The sequence below is a fragment of the Guillardia theta genome (genome assembly GCF_000315625.1).
Source record: "Guillardia theta CCMP2712 unplaced genomic scaffold GUITHscaffold_31, whole genome shotgun sequence".
Classification (NCBI taxonomy): Eukaryota; class Cryptophyceae; order Pyrenomonadales; family Geminigeraceae; genus Guillardia; species Guillardia theta.
Window position 1 is genome coordinate 517,918 of NW_005434643.1, and position 20,143 is coordinate 538,060.

Here is a 20,143-nt window from a genome sequence, read left to right on the forward strand (position 1 = left end):
TTCAGGTAATTAGAGATGAACCCTCAAAATCCTATTATACATCCATTGGGCTCTATTCAATTTCATGTTTCAAATCTCACTTTCTCAAGGTGGTATTGCTTAAATATGAATTAGTCTAGCTCTCACACATAATTTTTAGTAGCTTAAAAACAGCTAAAAAACGTGTTTATTGCTCCCTGACGAATCAAATTAGACCGGTTTCATCTGAAACTTTTGCAGTCATGTAGTAACGGGTTTTGTGGTTTCATTAACACTAAAAGTGTACAAATCTTTTCCAGTATATCGTCAGTTATGCTTAATCTTAGTTTTATGACGCAGTTTTTCAAACAACAGTATGTATGGGCAGCAAAGTTTCCAGCATCCTCCATGTTGTTGAGCCAACATAGAGAATACTTCTTCTTGTCAGGTACCCAGAATCTTTTAACTAGCATAGCTATCAAATCAGTATCAAAACGTGGTGGAGGAGGAGGAGGAGGAGGAGGAGGAGGAGAAAGTGGAGAGGATAGTATACTAGGAATAAAGATGCAAACAAGGGAGGGACGCAAGTCAAGTAGGAATTCCAGCTCTGAGAGATCTCTTGTGGATGTAAACTGCCGTCTTAGCGATGAGATTCTGCAAATCCGATAATCAAAACAAGTGTCGAGCAGCAGCAGAGGCGGCAGCGGCAGCGGCAGCGGCAGCGGCAGCGGCAGCGGCAACAGCAGCGGCGGCAGACGCAAGGAACCTGGTTGAATCGATGCAGGAAGACTTCTTCTTCGACGACGAGGACCTCGAGGTCGAGGAGCTGCGGGGTTGACCCTTGACATCCCTTAGGCTCTCGTGGGGGGCAGGAGGAGGAGACTCACCTAGAGCACGGGAAGAGACCACGAGCAGGTGCCGAGCTGAGTCAAACCGGTGTCGTTCTGCGATGGTTGGATCAGGAACGAGGAGGGAAGAGGAGAGAATGGGGGAGCGAGAAGGCAGCGAGACGATGAGAGGTGACGGAGAGGAGGAGATGGAAGAAAAGGAGATAGAAGATCGGGTGAGGTGGGGAGGCAACGAGAGCATGGTACGGAGACAGAACAAGGAGAGGAAAAGGAGGAGTAGGAGGAGGAGGAGGAGGAGGAGGAGGAGGAGGAGGAAGATGTCCGTACCTTTCCAGTAGTCAGCGGCAGACTCTGAGTCGGTGAGGAAGAGGACGAAGAAGTCAGGGGAAGCAGCGGCGTGAGCCAAGTCGGAAGCGACAGCGACGCGGAGGCCACAACTCTCTAGGAAGGAGACGAGCGGGGAAAGTGTCTCGAGCGCCTGCCCGTGCGAGTCTGTGAAGACCTGCCAGGATGAGTGAGGAGAAAGAAGTAGAGGAAGAGGAAGAGGAAGAGGAAGAGGAAGAGGAAGAGGAAGAGGAAGAGGAAGAGGAAGAGGAAGAGGAAGAGGAAGAGGAAGGGGGGGGGCGGAGGGTTGCTGAAGCGGGAGCAGGAGAGTAGAGGAGGAGCTAAAAGAAGCTGAGGGGTAGAGAGAAGTAAAGTAGAACATGTCGAAAGGGGAAGCAGAAGCTATAGGACGATGATGATCGCAAGGAGCAGGATCAGGAATAAAGACTGACATGCAGGCTCAAGTCCATTCGGCGAAACTCCTCTGCAATGAGAAACAAGGGCTGCAGATAAGAATCACAAGAGAAAAGCAGAGCAGAGCAGAGCAGAGCAGAGCACAAGAGGAGGGAGGACGGGACAGCAGAGGAGGAAAGAGAGAGGAGAGGGGAGGAGAGACAGGACAGGAGAGGACAGGAGAGCAAGCGAGGACCAGGAGCTCCGATGAGTGATGAAGACGACAGTCAAGAAATCGCCACAGGACGGCAGGGGCGTTAAGGAAGAGAAACAGGGCAATGATCTGCGTTGGTCGAGGTCAGCTGAGAGGGGAGCTGGGGGAAAAGAACAGAGAGAGATCACTTGTAGGAAAGAGAAGTATGGAGGATAAACGTGAAACTGCAAAAATGTCAACAGGAACACACTGCATCAGCTTCTCCCCTCCAGTTTCCCTCCTGTTTCCCCTCCCTCCTCCTCCTCCCCTCCCCCCCCCCTCCCCCCTGCTTCCAGCATCCTCCTCGCACCAGCTCGTTGCTTGTCAGTAGTCGACCTGACAGGCATCCCTTGCAGACATAGCTCGGAGGAGGAAACTCAGCGGGAGCACCGGCATCCTGTTCGAGTTGGTCAGCAGCAAGGAGGAGACAATGAGGACGAAAGCACAAGTGGAGGAAAGAGAGGAAGAGAAGGAGGAGGAGGACCGGGGGAGGTTTGGGGGGAGACGGATCCGAACATCATGAGAAAGAGAAGGAGAGGATGGAGGAGAAAAGGAAAGGGAAGAGAGAAAGACAGTGAAACGGAAGAGGACTAGCACGAGGCCAGGGGCAAAACTCAGGTCAAGGAGCATGAAGAGAGGGTGAGGGAAAGAGGAGGTTTCTTGAAATAGGAAGAGAGAGAGGCAGAAACTGAGAGGAGGGAGGGGGGAGGGGGGAGGGGGGAGGGGGGAGGGGGGAGGGGGGAAGGAAGAGGAGGAGAAGGAGGAGGAGGAGGAGGAGGAGGAGGAGGAGGAGACCGAGGGCGGACTCCAGCTGCTGCCATCAGTAAATACGCAACGGGCCCCTTCGACCGTGAACCCCCAGCACCCTGCACGCGACCTACAGGTCTCGCAACAGATCTGACGCCGTCTTCTCAGCTGGGAAAGGACTCTCCCGCCCTCCCTCCCCCTTACCTGAAAGGTCGCCCAGCACGTCCCCACCACGACCTCAGCAGCTGTGAAGTTTGCGGGGGAGAATAGGGGCGGCTGATAGGACAAGCCCAGACCTGTCAGCTGGCAAGTGCCGTACTGACTGCCGAAGATTCGCGAGTAGGAAGAGAAAGTGTCGCCGCAGTAGGGGCCGAGGAGGATGAAACCGCCGATGCAGACCTCGAAAAGAAGGACCGCTAGACCCAGCCACGAGACGCCGAACATCCTTCCCAGCTCGAAGTGAACCTGCTCAAACTTCTCAGAACCTTGCTGCAAGGGTCAGCCAGGGCACACCTGGGTTCGCTGGGTCTGCGAGGAGAAGGAAGAAGCAAGTGGAGCAGGAGTGAGCTCGACGTCGTCGGAGCGCGTGAGAGGAGGCGAAGACCTGCTGCTGCTGCTGCTGCTGCTGCTGCTGCTGATGCTGGACTTTGCAAGGTAAAACCAGCCGTTGCGGAGGGAGTGGGAAGGAGGAAAGAGCTTTCCGGAGAAGGAGAAATTGACGTGACCCTGCAGGCCGCACAAGGAGACAGTGGACCCGGTCCTGGAAGAGCAGATCCCGTACGAGAGGGAGGTAGGGAGGGTGAAGCTGCTGTAGGCAGGGGGGGAGGAGGCCCACCACTGTGTCAGGAGCGCCTCCTCCTCCGATCCCTCCTCCGGGTGGAGATACAGCGAGTCTATCAGCTGCAGGAGCAGCTTCGGGCAGCTCACAACTCTGAAGCCCAGCCGTCTCAGCGCCTCCTCCATCCTGTCCACGTGGTTCGCCTCCAGGGTCCTGCCATGGATGGAAGCGAGCCAGTCCGCTGACCTGTCAAGGTAGAAGATAGAGCGACTCCGCGGGCCACGGAGAGCTTCGAGGATGTGGACGCAGTCGGAGGAGGAGCAGATGAGATCGGGGGAGAGGACGATGAGCTGGAAGCAGGACCTGCTCACCGCATGCATAATCTGCCTCCCCCTCTTCTCTGCGTTCTGCACGTACGAGCTGCTGGTCCAAACATTGACCCCTCCCTCCCTCAGCGCTGCCTCGAGGGTCTCCATGAGCCCACTCGACTTCGCCCTCCTCCCCATTGCCAGGCAGAGCTGAAACCCCTTGACCGGCATCACCTGCCGCAGAGCCAGCATCCTCCCCACCCTTCGAGCCCGTCGGAGAGAGAAGATAGCGACGTAGATGAAGATGATCTGGAAAAGGAACGAAACATAGAAGGAGAGGTTCCCCCGCTGCACGAAGAGGTCAGGGGAGCGAGCGAGCGAGCGCAGACAGTCGTCCCACCTGGTTGGACGCAAGGATAAGGAATGTGATCGATCCTGGAGTAGCGCTTCCGTTTTCATCAGGATAGATCAAGCCGAAGAAGAGGATGACGAGGATAGCGTACAAGAAGAACATGGCAGTGAATCGAATGAGCATCTCAATCACCTGCCAACACAGCACAGGAATCATCAGGAGCAGCAACATACTTCATATCCTACCTCCCAGCCGTAGTAGTCTCCAAGGATCAATATCTTTCCTCCTCGGATCTTAGTAACGATGGTTCCAACAGGAAGGGCAGGCTCAAACATGAAGGCAGCTGCGAGCTGGTCGCTTGCCTTGCCGAAGGAGGAGGATACAACTTGCATCCACTTCTCCTCCTCCCCTTCCACTGCCTCATCCCCATCCCCATCCCCATCCCCGTCCCTGACTTTCGAAACGATCTCCCGCGCCCCTCCATCCTGATAGAACTCGATCACGGCATCTCGCACTCCTCCTGGTATCGTGTGCGTCCATCGCTCCATGCCGGCAGCAGCTCCAGTCACCTTCTCCACACGAGCACCAGTGACGCATCCTCTTCCATCCACTGTCGTCGAGAAGCTTCCGAGCTCTCCAGGGATGCTGGCAGCGACCACCGCGGCTGTTCCCTCCCCTTTCTGTAGGATGGATGTCCGGATCTCTCCCCTGGTCAACCCAGGAACAAGCTCCTCGAGCAGACTGATTGCGTGATCCATTGACGCTCCTTCCTGTGCTCCTTCATCCTCCATGTCCAAGACATCGTAGTCGAAGCGCTCTACCACCCCGCTGCTTGCAAGGGAAGTGAGTATACGGAGAAGGCCTCCAGTGCCAGGAGTCCTGACGGTGCCCTGGTCCGTAGGAGGCGTTGACGCTCTTGCTGTCCCTGGAGGAGGATGATAACGTCGGAATCGATCTCGGTGGACCTCCCTCTCTCCTCCCTCCCCCGACTCAAGGAAGCCGCCTTGCTGCGGGTTGAGAATAGCGGGGGCAGGGTCTATACTGGACTCAATGGGCTGAGGACGAGGAGGAGGAAGCTCCTCGCCATGGAGCACAAGGTCATCCTGATCGTCGTCGTTCTGCATGCCGGGGGTTGCGATAGCTCTCAGCGCCTCGCCCGTTGCCCCTCAACTATCCTGCGCCATCACCATGTTCCTTCAATTCAACAAGCAAGCCCGCCTCATCGTTCAGATAGTGACTCAGTCAGGTCCGGGTGAGCCTGTGAGCGGCGGGCGCCGCCCCGGCGGCCGCGCCCGCCCCGGCCCGGCCCGGGGGACCGTCTGAGTGGGCCGGCACCCGGTGACCGCCGGTGAGCGTGGCACGATGGCCCTCGCCGCAGGCGGGCGGCCCGGCTCTGGCCGCAGTTCAACGGTTGTCTGCCAGAACTGTTGGCCCTCCGAGTTCATTTGCCACCGTGACTGTTGCGGTCCGATCCCGGGACTCCGATCGGATCGGATCATCCGCGATCGGATGAGGGCCCTGCAGTGCCCGGGCCTTTACTACATGACTCACTGAAGTTAAACTGGAGTCCGAGCCGGGCGGCTATCCGATGATGGCATCATGATCGGACTCAGTGATGTCCGAGGGTCAACCGCCGGCGCCGGGCGGCGCCGAGTCACTGCGCCCCCGGCTTCCGTCAGCGGAAGTTCCGGGGGCCCGGGAGGAACTTAAGGAAAAGACTCCGAGGAGCGTGGCGCCATGATGCCCAGCCTCGGACTCCCGCCGGGGATACGCTGAAGCCAGTGACGGTTCAGAGAATGAAGCCTGAAGGCTGATGATACAATAGTTTAGGGTTTTAGGCTGATAATGATACACGGCTCTCATGACTGTGTCATAAACAGATTCTGTGCCACGGAAGTGTGAGAGGCAAATAGTCTCACCAGAAGTCAAGATCAATCTAGAACGGATCATTTGTACAATGAACCGTATACACGAGGCAAATCTGAGGAGTCGGATTCGAAGGGATGAGCCTCTTGTTTTAAAAGCGTTTATGTCGTATGTACGGTCCTATACTGACTGATCTATGTTACATCACCCCTGGCATACTGATCATCAGATAGCGTCCAGACCAGGCAGCCTCCTCCCGTCCACGCTCCCCCCTGCCTCTCTCTGTAGCCTCTTGATGTACCCTATCGAGTGCTCCAGCGCCCTTAGCTGCCTCCGCTTCGTCCACGACAGCTTCCCGTACCTCTCCTCCAAGTTCCCTGCCTCGAGCCCCTTGGTCGCGTCGCTGCTGATGGGCTGCTCGCTCGCGTCCTCTGCGCCAGACGATGCTGAGACGTCAGGGGACGGGATCTCGTCCGGGGTCTGGCTGTCGGAAAGGGAGGGGGAGCACAAGTCGAGGGGCGTTGATGCATGTGCTGCGGCGGTCTGGATGAAGACGGCGCGGTCGGTGGCGAAGGAGTTGATGCACATGGTGAGGTAAGGGAGGAGGAGGTGGGGAGGAGGAGGAGGAGGAGTAGAGAGGAGGGAGGGAGGGAAGGGAGGAAAGCAGGGATGGACGGAGTTTATGTTTGGGGACCAGACAGGGATATTTCCTCAGTCGGGGAGCGGAAATCCGTCACAAGTAGGATGACGGGGTCGTCAACCAGTCTCTAAGGGGGGTGGAAGGGTGGTACAGAAACTGAGAATCCGAGCCCGAATCGAAGAGAGTGGAGTCGCCGTCATGCTTCTTCGTGTCAGTCACTTCTCGTAGGAAATTCCCGAACCGTTGCCTTTTCTCGCTCCGGGACGCAGTCAACCCCGGTTTAACTTCACGGTTGTAACTCACATGGCCGGTCATCACGGGCGGCGGCCCCGCACAGCCTGTGACAGTCACGGGCCGGCGATTCTGCTCCTGAAAGCCACATTTAGACTGATGTTGAAAGTACGTTGGACTCACATTCGGGAAACAGCACTGCTTCAAACCCTCGGCGATTCGGGTAATTCCGACTGAAGGTGGAGGAGCCGCTGAAACGAAAAGGAGAGAGGTGGGAGGCAGGAACCGGTGCCACCTTGAAGCATGACAGCGACTGAGGCCGCTTCATGTCAGGAACCCTCTGACTTGTCGTCAGCGGGATGTTTCTGCTCACGGAGTCCTTGTATGACTGAGATGTTCAGATACACCTGTCCCAGTAGTAAACTGTCCGATACGGTCAGTACCAGAAATACCCCACCCCCACCCCTTCTTTTGTACTATTACGTGCCTTCGAAGCTTTCCCTGTGCTTTGCTATATAAACAAGAGGTTTCCGGACTGAAGGAACTGCAACCTGAAGGCACACGCAGACCCAAGCCGCTGAGCCCTCCGCTCTCCGAGAGCGTTGAGAGGCAAAGCTCCTCCCTTCCCTCCCACTTCACTTCCTTCCTTCCTTCCTCTCCTCCTCCTCCCTTACCATGTGCATCAACACCTTCGCCATCGACCGCGCCGTCTTCATCCAGACCGCCGCCGCACATGCATCAACGCCCCTCGACTTGTGCTCCCCCTCCCTTTCCGACAGCCAGACCCCGGACGAGACCCCGTCCCCTGACGTCTCAGCATCGCCCGGCGCAGAGGACGCGAGCGAGCAGCCCATCAGCAGCGACGCGACCAAGGGGCTCGAGGCAGGAAACTTGGAGGAGAAGTACGGGAAGCTGTCGTGGACGAAGCGGAGGCAGCTGAGGGCGCTGGAGCACTCGATAGGGTACATCGAGAGGCTACAGAGAGAGGCAGGGGGGAGCGTGGACGGGAGGAGGCTGCCCGGCCTTCAGGTGCTTCGCTTTTGCGAAAGTTCGAGCTGTTCAACGATTAGGACTCTATAGTGGCATATAGTATGACTGAAAGCTATCTCGACCTCGATGTAGTTGAAAATACAGCCACAAGTTGAACTACACAGCCATCACCTCTATCACAAAGTAGTTCGAGCTCTTGCCTGTTTGCTGCCATCCAGCACTCGCAGCTGAAGTTACTGTGTGATCACACGATGAAACAGCTTCATCACCTTGATTCGGCAGTGGGTGCTAGTCACGCTGTGTGCACATCCAAGACCGGTGTTCTTGGTTGATTGACAGTGGTGGCCACTGCTAAAATGCACAGCCTCGACCGCTGCTGTTCACAGAGTCATGCGGCAACGCGCCGCCGCCGCGCCGCTAGCATCTCTACCGTAGTACATGAACTCGCCGCCGCTAGCATCTCCACATGAACTCTGGCTCACCCAGGCTTCTACTCAAACTCGCCTTCCACTCATCGAGGGCGGGCCTGGGCTCAGTGGACCCGGCCGGGGCAACCAGCGCCCGAACGGCGATCGGACGGTACCGTATGGTCCCGGTACGGATATCGAGTCGGATAAGAGACGTTGTAGGTGGCAAAGGCTGACATGAATAAGGTGGGGCAAGACTGACCATGACGGCCACATAGAGGAATGACTGCGACTGAGGCCTCTTCGTGTCAGACACCTCCAGCTCGGTGCGAATGATCACGTACCGTTGAGTCTTGCGCCTTCGATGATCGGTGGGTGGGGTAGATAGCGGAATTTTCATGTTGAGAGTTTGTGGTACAGAATGGGGGTACACCTGAGGAGATAAGGGGGGTACCATCCGGGAACGAGCGAATCTTGAAGATACGCGGTGGGTAGGGTAGAAATTCTCTGTGAAATGCGTAGTAAAAGACCAAAACCAGATTCGGTACTACTCTCTACCCCATCCACAGAAAGCTGAGGCTATTTCTGTTTTGACCTCACTCATGCTCACATATTGTTCTATTCGAGATATAGGATATAATATACATCCCTTCACCTTCGCCCTCTAAATCAAACAGATACCACCCACCCTTCTTCCCCTCCACCTTGCCCCCTTCGTGACTTATACCCTGCCCCCAAACTCCATCTAGCTCAGACCTCCTCCACCCCTTCGACCCTCTCCACAAGCTAACGCTCTGTCAGAGCCAGCAAGCCCGAACAGCTTCTCCGTCTCTTCCCTCCCCCTCCTCTACTCCTCCTCCTCCTCCTCCTCCTCCCTTACCATGTGCATCAACACCTTCGCCATCGACCGCGCCGTCTTCATCCAGACCGCCGCCGCACATGCATCAACGCCCCTCGACTTGTGCTCCCCCTCCCTTTCCGACAGCCAGACCCCGGACGAGACCCCGTCCCCTGACGTCTCAGCATCGCCCGGCGCAGAGGACGCGAGCGAGCAGCCCATCAGCAGCGACGCGACCAAGGGGCTCGAGGCAGGAAACTTGGAGGAGAAGTACGGGAAGCTGTCGTGGACGAAGCGGAGGCAGCTGAGGGCGCTGGAGCACTCGATAGGGTACATCGAGAGGCTACAGAGAGAGGCAGGGGGGAGCGTGGACGGGAGGAGGCTGCCTTGCTTGAATCGCTTGCGAAAGTTTTAGATGTAACATAGAGCTGGTATTATAACAATAAACTCTCACGAGCATGTTTTTTTCCGCATTGTTTGAATCCGTCTTTCTCGGCGCATGTTTGAATTGGTGCTCGAAAGGTACCTGATTTTCTCATGCGCCGTCGATCCCTCTCTAGCGTTGTAGTTTCCCTCAAGTCATTCTGCAATATCAAACTGAGTGGTCTAGAGCAGCAGTCCCGATCTCACGTCAAGTTGCCTCGAGAGTGAAGGGGCCTCCGGTGAGAGGTGAAAGGGGTGCTATCAGCTACACTTTATATCCTTTACCGCTACCACTCGAGGACAAGACGATACGAAAGACCGTCACTGCTGCCTGCAGGAAACTAGTCGAGGCCCTGCTGCTGTGAGCTCGAGTCAACCCTCATGTCATCATAGTCTGCAAGGAGAACCTGCACCGCTCCGTACTTCCAGCATATCTGTGGCTGGGTCGTACACCATGTTTTGCTGCGTTACACGTCATGTTGTGGTTGGATTAGGGTTGGAGGTCACCTGGAGTGTTTGCAGGAGGATTCCGGGAGGGAATGGAATATTCCGTGCCCTGCTGCCGGAGCGACGGCTCTGAGATGAATAAGGTCCAAGGTTTAGCGGAGCTAGCAAACAATTTGACCTTCTGACTCAGCTCGACATGTTTCTTCAAGGTTTTCTCGTCGCTCACCTGGAGTGGGATCAGAAGGTTACCTCCGCCAAGTTTCTTGCACGGAACTCACACAAAATTGTTCCCGTGGCGAAGAAGCATCATCATTTCTAGATGCAGTTTTCCAGTCCGTCTCCTCCTCGTCCTCGGACGAGTAGTCTTCCATCGCGTCTCGCCCCCTCATCCTGGTGGAGAAGGCACGCGTCAGTCGCTTGCCGCCGTAGCAGAGATAGACTACTCTGATGCTATGACGCCAATCCTGCCGTTGGGCCGCCATAGACGGACCTGTTGGGACAAGAACATCAGAGCGAGCCTTGAAGAGGCCACGAAAGATGTAGGGACTCGAGAACTTAGAAGGAAGGAGGCGGGAAAAGAGTGCGAGGGTAGGGGACGACAGTAAGGCGGCAGAAGAGAAGAGGTAGGTTGCTACATGGTCTTCTATCCCACTTGTAGCTAGCAAGAACTCATGTGGGTTGGCCTGCCATTTCTCGTTCAGAGCAGACATCGTCGTAGCTGCAGGCACCTGACAACAGTTGACAATGTCTTGATCCGCAGAGAGAATACGCAGAAGCTTCCCTGCAAAGACTGGAATCAGAAGCCTGCTCCAACCAGTCTACCCTATCTCTTCGTTGCCCATTCCTGCCTATCTCCTTCCCCTCCCTTTGCATCGCTTCCCCTCTTCTTCTTTGTCTCTCTGCTTCTTGCTCGCTCCCTTTGCTCGCAAGTCTCTACTGCCTGCGCTCACCAGTCTTGCGATCCCATATATACGCTTTCCCATCGTCGCTTCCTCCAACCACAAACTGGTCGTCCTTGCCCTGCATCACTGTGTTACACAGCCGTACTTGTCAACCGAAGCTCAGCGCTACCATGAACGTGCATTCTTTGATGTCCGTCTGAACGTTCGCGTGGCCGAGGTACCTGTGAGGGTACAGTTTTCAACGGTTAACACTGTCCAAGGAGGAGGAAGACCTCTGTCGGAACCTCTTGGGATCGCAAACTTGAGGTCGGTAGATCCCTTGCTCTCCCTTGCGCATCGATGCGCCTCTTCCGGTTGAATTCCCTTCCTCACCCTCCTTCCTGTCCTCAGCCTCACACTTCATTGCTGCATTTGAGCTGGGCGGGTAGCTCGTCAATTACCGACGATGCTTTCAAGGCTCGCATACCTGTTCTCTTCCATCTTGTCTTCGTCTGATGATTCTGCCTGCAGTAGCTCTCAGCACAGATGAAGATGGTGAGACGGGTCAACGGGGGGCAGGGGAGCAGGGGGGCAGGGGAGCAGGGGGCAGGGGACGTCTGTTACCTCCTGGTCTTGAGAGCAAACTTCCATCTCCTCGTCGTCTTCCCTTTGCACCTAAGGTTTTCAATTCAAAGGAGCGAATGATTGCAACAGGCTCGTTAAGATGGCACAAAACGTTACACGCCACAAAATCGTCAACGCGAGACAAGAAACATGGTTGGGCCCCGTGGTGGCGCGAATGTAAGAAAGAAATGAGAGGAAGGGCTAGTTCACCTCGTAATGGTTCTCCTGGATCTTGGACTTGATGTTCTTGCGGATCTTGCTTAGTTTCTTGTTCTTGTGAAAGAGATCCGGAAACTCCGCGCACAGTTCGAATGCTTCCTGATACCTCTCCAGCTGCTGTAGACACTTGAGGCGCAGTAAGAGGTTGTCTTCCGACAGCCCCTCTTCGCTAGCCTCTACGAATTGACTGTCGAAGAGAGCAAGCAGTATGTCTGCGGTCCACTTCCTCTTCAACAGCAAGTTTCCTCGCAAGATCCTCAGCCTGCAGACCTCCGACAGCACCGAGGTCCCTTGACCGAGCATGGCGATGGCTCTACTGCAGTCATCGATGCTGTCGGATAAGCACTCCTTCATCGCGCTGATGTCATCATGGACGGACATGAATATGGTCTTGTTCGTCTCCCTCTCCCTTTCCGTGTACGTCCGGCGATTGGAGAAGTGATAGGAGCGCTTCGGAAAGCAGCCTTGAAACTCTGCCCCAAAACTTCCAATCTCACGAGGGAACAACCCATCCACCCTGTTCGCAGCCTCGGGGTCGAGCATGTTGGAGAATCGTTGCTGCGGGTCCTCCGGCCTGTCCAGATCGAACAAGTATGCAGCGTTGGCATGAAAGTTGGCAAGAAGCTGATGACCTGAGTTGCTAAACTTGACGTACGTCGCATGCGTGTTGAAGAGCAGCTGGTTAGGGGAGTCTTCGACCGCAAACTCCCACACACACCCGGGGGTCTCGTCAGAACGAAGTTTCAACATTCTCCGGTCGTACACCCTTGCAACAGGGTCGCTGCACGCAGCAGCAAGGTACCATGGCCGCGCTGCATTCACATCTATGGCCTTCAACTCTATCAAGTCGGCGCCGCCATTTCTCTGGAGGTTTACAAGGATTCCGCTCGCCCCGCCAGGGTTGCCGGCCGGCACTCGGAGGTCATACTGCCGAATCGTCCCGTCCTCCGCTGCGCTCCAGAACAAGTTTGGCTCCTGAGAGATGGTCTTGACGTCCTTCACCCTGTCAGTGTGGTACGAGAAGAGCTCTCCCTTGCAGTCCCCGTCCGGTGAGATCTTGTGGAGCCGGACTTGGAAGTCCATGGCACCGGTCACGATCCAGCTGTCGTTCCTCTCTGGGATGAACGCAACGCCAAAGATGTTTCTCTCATGCTCCGTCGAGATCTCGAGGTGAGAATTCCTGTTCACGTCCCATATGATGCACTTGCAGTCGTCGGACACCGACGCGAGCTTGGTTCCAGTCTCGTTCCAGCAGAGTCTGTTCACACACCCAGCATGTCCTCTTAGCTCTTTGTGGAGAGTTAGCTTGTCGACAAGTGATTTGTGCCCGAGCAGACTGTTTCTGAACCTTCTGCCCCTCATGGCTCCAATGCGATGCAGGTCAACTACGTCTTCATGTCAGGAGCCTTACAAAGCAACGAAATCGAGGAGGAGGTGGAGAAGTTGGAGGACGAGGCGACAGTAGCGGTCAAGAATACCAGGAGAAACACAAGGACACAAGGATAGCGTGTAGACGGATGAAGAGGAGAAGGCGATGACGGAGGTGAAAGTGGAGGGTCCGCAAGTACAGTAATCAACGATAGGCAGACGAGGAAGAGTAGGAAGAAGATGCTGGGACAGGCAGTCTCAGTGATCACCTGAGTATAAGATGTTGGCAGCCATGGTTTCAATTCAGGAATGGTGCCCTCCTATCACGTCTGTCGGACAACCTCGCTGAAATGTGCAAGGGATTGTATTTGGGATTTTTGGACAGAAATTGATCTGCTCAAACTGGTCATATGGAGAGCAATCATGTGCCTACCTACTTCAACACAGAGGTAGCTGTACCATTCAATCCTATGTAACATATGCTCCCTCCTGATATGACTACATCTTTCCTTGTGTAGACTAGCAGTCAATGTACGATTTTCAGCCACCTTTGCAGATCAGAACAAACTTGACTCGTGCACTTCATGGACACGCAGGACATGTATGAACGATCAGACTTCTCGATGTGTTTGTTGTTGGTAACATTCATCATCTTCTTCGTTTCCCTTTGCTATCTTTCCCACCATCCTCTCTTCCTCTCCGAACAAAGCGCCCTAGCATTTTTCCCAATAGAACCAGCCGCCCACCCACCCTCGGAAAACAAACCTTCACTACCTTCGTAGACCCCCATGATGGTGTACCCCTTGTTTCCCCTCAATGCAGGGGGGTTTCCATCACCCTACCCCTTGGACGCTTCAGCTTTCCAACAAAATTATCCACCATACCCCCCAGAAACATAATTATCTACCCCTTTTTGAACCGCCAGAAATTCACATGATGACCCACCCCTTGTCCAGCTTCGATACTGTGGGGAGTGAAAACTCCGGGCCCGGGCCCGAGCAGTGTCAGGCGGGCCTTCCAGAGCTTCGTACTCTTTACTCAATGTTCAATTAAAATATAATATTGACTAATATTCGTACCAATTCTTTCAAGTACCGTACAAAGAAGTACCTCACGTCGTACTACTTTTAAATTGAAGTTTTAGGAGCGCCGGATTTAGAGGCAAACATGGCGAGGGGGGAGGCGTCGCTGGTCAGGCCCATGGCGGGATGGCGGGAGGAGGAGAGAGGAGGATACCAGAGGCTCTTGAGGAAATTTGTCGCTTGTCTATCCATAGCTGGTCTTCTGGTGGCTGTGGCGTTCTACTCCTCGGGAAGCACTTCGGGGAGGAAGGAGTTGTCCCAGATGTACACAGAGCTCAAGTTCGGCGATGCTTCTTTCCATGCAGCCGGTGTGCTGCCGCAGCAGAGGGAAGGCAGTGTAAGGGGAAAGATCGCTCCTCACTTTGTCGCCCCTCCTGGACCCATCGGGGAGATCGGTCTGGCAGGAAAGAGTACAAAACTCGCACAAGTTCCCAACGGCGCAGCCGTGTTAAGGTTTGGTGATTCTTCGTTTCACGAGTCAAAGGCTTTTCGCACGAGGGAAGGGAGTGTAAGAGGAAACATCAAGCCAGACTTCAAGGTTCCCCTCGGAGATCTTGGGGAGATTGGCCTCTCTGAGAAACCTATGAGGAGGCAAACCAGCACTGCTTCGCTCGCGTTTGGAGATGCATCCTTCCATGCATCGAAAGCATCGCAATCGAAGGAGGGAAGTGTTCGAGGAGGAGTGAAGCCGGACTTCAAGCCTCCTCTTGGTGATCTAGGAGAAGAAGGCCTTGCTCAAGCGCCCAAAACTCCTATTCAGAAACATGGAGCTGTGCTGGCCTTCGGTGATTCCGAGTTTCACTCCGGGCCCCAGGCAAGTGCACGAGAGGGAAGCGTGAGGGCAGGCAAGACGCCGGACTTCCTCCCTCCCCTCGGCGATCTTGGTGAAGTTGGACTGAAGCACAGCAAGGTTCAGACGCTGGTAGTGAGACCAAAGGTAGCAGCTGCCAGCGAGAAGTCCTCAGCTCTTGCCTTCGGAGACTCTGAGTTTCATTCCTCCAAACCGTCGGCAGGGAGAGAGGGAAGCATCAGGAATGGTGTAGCTCCTGACTTCAAGCCTCCCATCGGAGACTTGGGCGAGACTGGATTGAAGCCCACACAACACGCTCAAACGCTCGCAGCTTCCAAGAAAGAGGTACAGCCCCACAAGATGACTGACGTCTCTGCAAGGCAAGACATGAACAAGTTCTACAATGAGCAGTACACTCGTCTGAAGCAGCAGCAAGCCGCCAGTGAGAAACAAGCCCTCCTCACATCTCAGGCCGCCAAGTCAGCGATCGACCGTTACTACGATACTCTCAACTCTCAAGCGGTAGCTGAGCACAAGAATATTCTCCAGTCGGCTAATAGGAACGCGGCTCAGAGCCAACACAGCATGCTCTCCTACTTTGACGCGTTGCAGTCTCATGACAACGCCCTGCACACTGCGGCCATGCAGCGCAAAGCTGCTGCCAATGCTCGGATTGAAAAGAAGGCTGAGCGAGAAACAAGCGCAAGTCAGAGCAAGGAAGATACGGCGAGGATGCAGGTGTTGAGCGAGAAGAAGATCAAGCCTGAGATCACGTACGGCAACGACCCCGGCAACAAGCATGGCTTCCATGCTGTCCAGGTGACCAAGGATGCCAAGATCCGCAAGGAACTTGCTGCTGCACGTGCCATCGCTAGGAAGGACATGGACGATTGCAGCTCCGGCTTCTGTTAAATCGTCCCTAGAGTACTTTCTGATCTGTAAATTCGTGGAGGCTTCCACTGATCAAGATCGCGCCAATCAGAGAGGCTTTGCGATCGTCTCCAGACATTTGATAGTGACTTAGTTAAGTTTGGGGTCTTCCACATGTAAGGGAGATCAGTAGGAGGTTGAAAGAGAATAAAAACATCGCTTTAAACTTTGCGGTAGAACGACTAGCGTCCGAATGAATAATGATCGCAACTATTTCACTGCGGTGGAGGAGGAGCTGCAACGTGAGCATCGGAGCCGGTTACAGCTGTATGCCACAGTCAACACGTCTATCGCTTCTACAAGAGTCTCTCACCTGCATACATCTGCGGTGAAGGGTTGCCAGCATAGGGGGTAGTCATCGAAACATTGGGAACGGAGGTTGGAGTAGGAACGAAGCCGCGTGAAGGCTTCTTAATAGCCACGAAGAAGGCGCAGTTGTAGATGGTATGCATCATGGAGTTCGGGTTCTGCGTGTAGTAGCAGGTCCTCTCAGCCTCTTCCTTGATCTCAAACCCGAAATGCAGAACGAGCGATCTCAGCTCAGTGTATGAGAGTTCAGTAGAGTCCACGTCTGCTGAGTCCGAGTAGTGATATAGAAGAGGCCCGAGATTGATCCAGATCCCTCCATCTGCAAGCAAACTGTGGATATGCTCAACATACTGAACCACATTTGACGCAGTGTCGATGAAGAAACAGGTAGCGACACAGTCCCATTCCCCTCGCTGATTCCTGTACACTTCCAAGAAATCCCCTGCAACCATGCTGAACTCGACGTTCGGAGGAAGCCCTCCTGGCATCTCGTCAGGGACAAGAACTTGCTTGAACTGATGTGCATCGGCATCCCATACGTTAGACGACGACAACACCCAAGGATGCAGAGCAAGCATCTTCTCCCCAGGAGCGTAGTTCAGAATAAAGTTGGATGAGATCAGCATCTGGTACGAAAACTCACATCCTTGCGCTGAAAAGCCAAGCTTTGCGATGTCGTAGGTTAGTCTGCCCAACCCAGCACCAGGAAGTAGCACTCGGAGTCGATAGCGCTGATCCATGGGATAATGCGAATAATAGCTTTCCAGAGCATCTGTGATCGGTTTATAGCTCTGAACGCGCTCTGCTTGACCATCTTCACTCCAATCTCTAACGAACTGTCTTAATGTACATCGTATCTTGTCCATGTCCAGGCCCTGACCGGTTATGAACGGGAATTCTGTCTGCGCCCCCTGCAGTAAGTGGCTATTCGCCGTGAAGCTGCTAGCATGTGCCACAATAGTATTGAGAAACTGCTGATTCACATCAACACAACGTTTCTGAGTCGAGAACTTGGAAGGTAAGTGACTGAGTATCGCCTGGTGCTGAGGTGGCAGCCTTGCAAAACTCACCTCTGCTTTGCTGACCACATTCAAAGCATGTTCTCTGTAGAACAGGAAAGCCTTGATCACATTTTCAAAGTGCTCGCATTCGGCACGTTTTGTCTCCTCATCAACATCAATTCCTGACATGGCTTGATGCAAACAATTCGTCCAGTATGTCCTTGGATGTCGATACTGTCTCGTCTCCGACAACAAGAATGGATAATCTCATGCAAGGACAACTATCTGGTAGAAAAATTAGGATGCTTTGATAGCACCATGGGATATACCTTGGCAATTTTTACTTTGCCCAAGTAAACTACGGCTTCAAAATAAACATCTGAGAACGAAAGCAGGAGATCAATACCATGAGCACACCATGTGAGTTAGAAAGCTTGTGATTGGTCAAAACACCCATCACTCAATAGTTTGCAGGAAAAGACTTCAAACTGCAAAACCCTTCAAACATGTGTTTGCTGCACGTCGCAAAAGTTGTAGAGTCGCATTGAAAGAAGATGGGTGAGAAAATGAGCATAAGTCGCAAAATCAAGTGCAGGTAAGGTGCGATTTCATGCATACAAATGAAAGGACAAATAATCAGTGTGCAGAGATAGTTTCAAAGGAAGGGAGTACCTGCAACTTTTGCAATAAACTATCTTTGCATGAAGGAGCAAAGTGAAAACATCAGCAGTTTCGATTTTGCTACCACCAGAATGTAACAGGAATAGATCATTGGAAGCATTAGTTAAAGGAAAAATCAAATCATCTGTGCGGCATACTCTACCACTTCAACTCGTGCTACACCACCCGAAACACAGGACTACTGCAATGGTTACAGCGTAAGAGGTGAGGTATGTGTTTTGTGTCGCCCGAGCCAACTCAGTATGCAGATAGGACGGCAGCAAAGAGGGGGAAGAGGAACGCAGCATGGTTTGAGGTGTGTTTATCCTACTTCTGCCCGCGGACTCGGCTCTCACTGGGAGAATGGATAAGCCGCTGGTAGGGCATGAAGCGATTGAAACGGCGATAGGATGTGAAAGGGGCCACCAGTACGGTGGGGGTGGGGAGCAATGCTCAAAAGAAAGGGTGGGTAGTTGTAAGTGACAAAGGGCAGAACAAACTTGTTCATTTTTAATTAGTAAACCTCATGCATATAGCTCAAGGCAGCAATCAATGAAAAAATCGGGTGTAGCAAGTCCCTCAAAGGGTGGGTACACAATAGAACCGGTGGGTGGGGGTGAAATTTCAGAGGAGGGGTGGGTCCTCCTTGTTCCAGAAGGATTGTGTTGACTAAAACATTTCCCTCAGACCGGAGTCTCGTGGGCTCGGCCCGGGGCCGGTTGCGCCGGGAAATGTAACGATTATGTAACGTTGTTCTAGTAAATGTTCTACCAAATATGCATCCAGTGGGCAGGAAGGAGAGGGAGGAGCAGGAGCGTGAGAGTAAGATGGTAAAGGAAAGTAGGAAGGAACAAACAGACAGAACGCCATGAGGCCCAGGTAAAGCTCAGAGCATGCAAATAGCAGGTGGGTGTCGTGAAATAGAAATCAATTGAAGGTGTGACCGATCAACAAGACATAGTGCGACAGAATTGGTGTAGTTTGATGTTGCAAAGAGGAAATTTTGAAGAAGAGGTGCGTAATGAATGACACGATATTTGATCATTGACATTATTTTGCGTTGTTTGGGGTCCCTCTCGAATGACCTCCTTCTTGATGGCAGGCTTCAGGAACCCAAGGTTTGACTCAACTCTAGCAGGGATATGCTCGGAGAAACCTTCTCATACAGCTCAAGCTCCTCAACATCATCTTCATCTCAGACGGGTGCTGATGGATGCTACTACACTGAACAGATTGAAAGAAGCTGCCGCACCGGAAGCGACGGAAGCAGGTCGAACTGCAATGCACTTGTCTGTACACGGATATTGATGACTGAGAACCAGGATTTGTGAGAACTTGAAGAGATTTTTTAGGCAGTGCCCGGGGAGACCTCTAGAGGAGCGGAGGGGTGAAGGATCAGATTCTACTTGGGCGCCTTTGAGCGACTCCGACCATTCTTCTTCGCTATCAGACTGGCCAGCCTCTCCCCTTGGGATCTTCTCCAGATTCTCTCCGTTCGGCGGCACAAGCAGATTCGATGGGCTGACGGAGCGTGCACCGTATACAGAGAGTGAAGAAACCCTCCCGTCTGACAGCTCCAACTTTGAAAACAGATACTACAGGCAGCTGATGATAGATGTACAATGTTCCGTGTGATGGATGCTTGCAGGAGATACTTCGACCCTTCAACCTCAGCAGACTCACATGAAAGCAGTTCAGTGCAAACGGGTAGCTCTGATGAAGTTTCACTAAGTTTTCAGTCATTTTTACAATCATGCAGATGCCCAAGACGTATTGAGACAATTTCAAGACATGGAAAGATCAATTATGAGGTGTGTCTTGTCTGATTCAGCTTTTGCTCCGTTCATTCTAAGATTTCTCCAATCACTGAGATTTGCCCCAGGGACTTTGCTAGTTCGTTTGGTTTTGGATTGTTTTCTCCGTTTGGTAGACCAATAAATCGTCCGAGGTATACTTTGGCAACTTGTGACAGCCTTGAAAAGCAGAAAGAAACTGAAATTTAGACGCAGGTATCAAACTCCAAACGATTTCCGTCATTTTGGTGGCGAGGATGTCTAATCTTGCTAGCGGCGGACTATGGCCGCTGCCGCGCGAGTGCTCCGAAGTTACAGGACGGTCGACTGCCACACTGAGTGCCGGGGTCTGCGACTCATGACTCTGAGTAGAAAGCTTGAAGTTTAACCTCCCGGGAGTCCGCCAAACCGTTGCCGTCACATGACAGGCGGTCATGCTTCAGTGTTACTTACTGTTAAGGTGCACTGTGACAGCGACAGCGGCATTACGTTAGCTTGTTGGTTTTGGGGGTCCCATTTCCTGTGGGGCTCTGATCATGACTCAGCAACTGCGCATTGTGAAACGAAGTAAACTCAGTATGATGATGTGACACAGGAAAGCTCACTCCATACAAGCCAGCTGTGACAACTCTCAGGATGTAGTAAGGACATGAAGTCAAGAAATATATGCAACATTCAAGCCA

The 20,143-nt window shown here is 53.4% G+C and overlaps 8 protein-coding genes across 8 annotated transcripts; 4 read left to right on the forward strand and 4 right to left on the reverse strand.

The window, feature by feature from the left end:
- Positions 1-546: 546 nt before the first annotated feature.
- Positions 547-5,085, reverse strand: GUITHDRAFT_107928 (hypothetical protein; the record flags this gene model as incomplete). Its single annotated transcript, XM_005833243.1, has 10 exons — positions 547-612; positions 725-798; positions 846-902; positions 1,134-1,308; positions 1,583-1,633; positions 2,087-2,173; positions 2,728-2,988; positions 3,037-3,957; positions 4,010-4,153; positions 4,207-5,085. The coding sequence occupies 10 exons, from the start codon at positions 5,083-5,085 to the stop codon at positions 547-549; spliced, it is 2,715 nt and encodes a 904-aa protein (XP_005833300.1).
- A 967-nt stretch (positions 5,086-6,052) lies between these two features.
- On the reverse strand, positions 6,053-6,415 carry GUITHDRAFT_107929 (hypothetical protein; the record flags this gene model as incomplete). The annotated part of the gene is made up of 1 exon (XM_005833244.1): positions 6,053-6,415. The coding sequence occupies one exon, from the start codon at positions 6,413-6,415 to the stop codon at positions 6,053-6,055; it is 363 nt and encodes a 120-aa protein (XP_005833301.1).
- Positions 6,416-7,373: 958 nt separating this feature from the next.
- On the forward strand, positions 7,374-7,778 carry GUITHDRAFT_107930 (hypothetical protein; the record flags this gene model as incomplete). The annotated part of the gene is made up of 1 exon (XM_005833245.1): positions 7,374-7,778. One exon carries the CDS (start codon positions 7,374-7,376, stop codon positions 7,776-7,778), a length of 405 nt encoding a protein of 134 aa, XP_005833302.1.
- Positions 7,779-8,976: 1,198 nt separating this feature from the next.
- GUITHDRAFT_107931 (hypothetical protein) lies at positions 8,977-9,348 on the forward strand (the record flags this gene model as incomplete). Its single annotated transcript, XM_005833246.1, has 1 exon — positions 8,977-9,348. One exon carries the CDS (start codon positions 8,977-8,979, stop codon positions 9,346-9,348), a length of 372 nt encoding a protein of 123 aa, XP_005833303.1.
- Positions 9,349-9,677: 329 nt separating this feature from the next.
- Positions 9,678-12,889, reverse strand: GUITHDRAFT_107932 (hypothetical protein; the record flags this gene model as incomplete). The annotated part of the gene is made up of 14 exons (XM_005833247.1): positions 9,678-9,709; positions 9,764-9,818; positions 9,864-9,932; positions 9,982-10,029; positions 10,082-10,193; positions 10,247-10,293; positions 10,439-10,486; positions 10,532-10,584; positions 10,754-10,823; positions 10,875-10,926; positions 10,978-11,121; positions 11,172-11,209; positions 11,309-11,359; positions 11,519-12,889. The coding sequence occupies 14 exons, from the start codon at positions 12,887-12,889 to the stop codon at positions 9,678-9,680; spliced, it is 2,190 nt and encodes a 729-aa protein (XP_005833304.1).
- A 1,173-nt stretch (positions 12,890-14,062) lies between these two features.
- GUITHDRAFT_163045 (hypothetical protein) lies at positions 14,063-15,860 on the forward strand (the record flags this gene model as incomplete). Its single annotated transcript, XM_005833248.1, has 1 exon — positions 14,063-15,860. One exon carries the CDS (start codon positions 14,063-14,065, stop codon positions 15,677-15,679), a length of 1,617 nt encoding a protein of 538 aa, XP_005833305.1. The 3' UTR covers positions 15,680-15,860.
- GUITHDRAFT_86800 (hypothetical protein) lies at positions 15,843-17,388 on the reverse strand. The gene is made up of 2 exons (XM_005833249.1): positions 17,337-17,388; positions 15,843-17,292 (listed from the first exon to the last, which is right to left on the reverse strand). Exon 2 carries the CDS (start codon positions 17,194-17,196, stop codon positions 15,994-15,996), a length of 1,203 nt encoding a protein of 400 aa, XP_005833306.1. The 5' UTR covers positions 17,197-17,292; positions 17,337-17,388; the 3' UTR covers positions 15,843-15,993.
- Positions 17,389-18,773: 1,385 nt separating this feature from the next.
- Positions 18,774-20,049, forward strand: GUITHDRAFT_152470 (hypothetical protein). Its single transcript, XM_005833250.1, has 6 exons — positions 18,774-18,937; positions 18,990-19,268; positions 19,316-19,374; positions 19,427-19,478; positions 19,550-19,615; positions 19,677-20,049. Exons 1-6 carry the CDS (start codon positions 18,810-18,812, stop codon positions 19,723-19,725), a joined length of 633 nt encoding a protein of 210 aa, XP_005833307.1. The 5' UTR covers positions 18,774-18,809; the 3' UTR covers positions 19,726-20,049.
- The last annotated feature ends 94 nt before the right edge of the window (positions 20,050-20,143 follow it).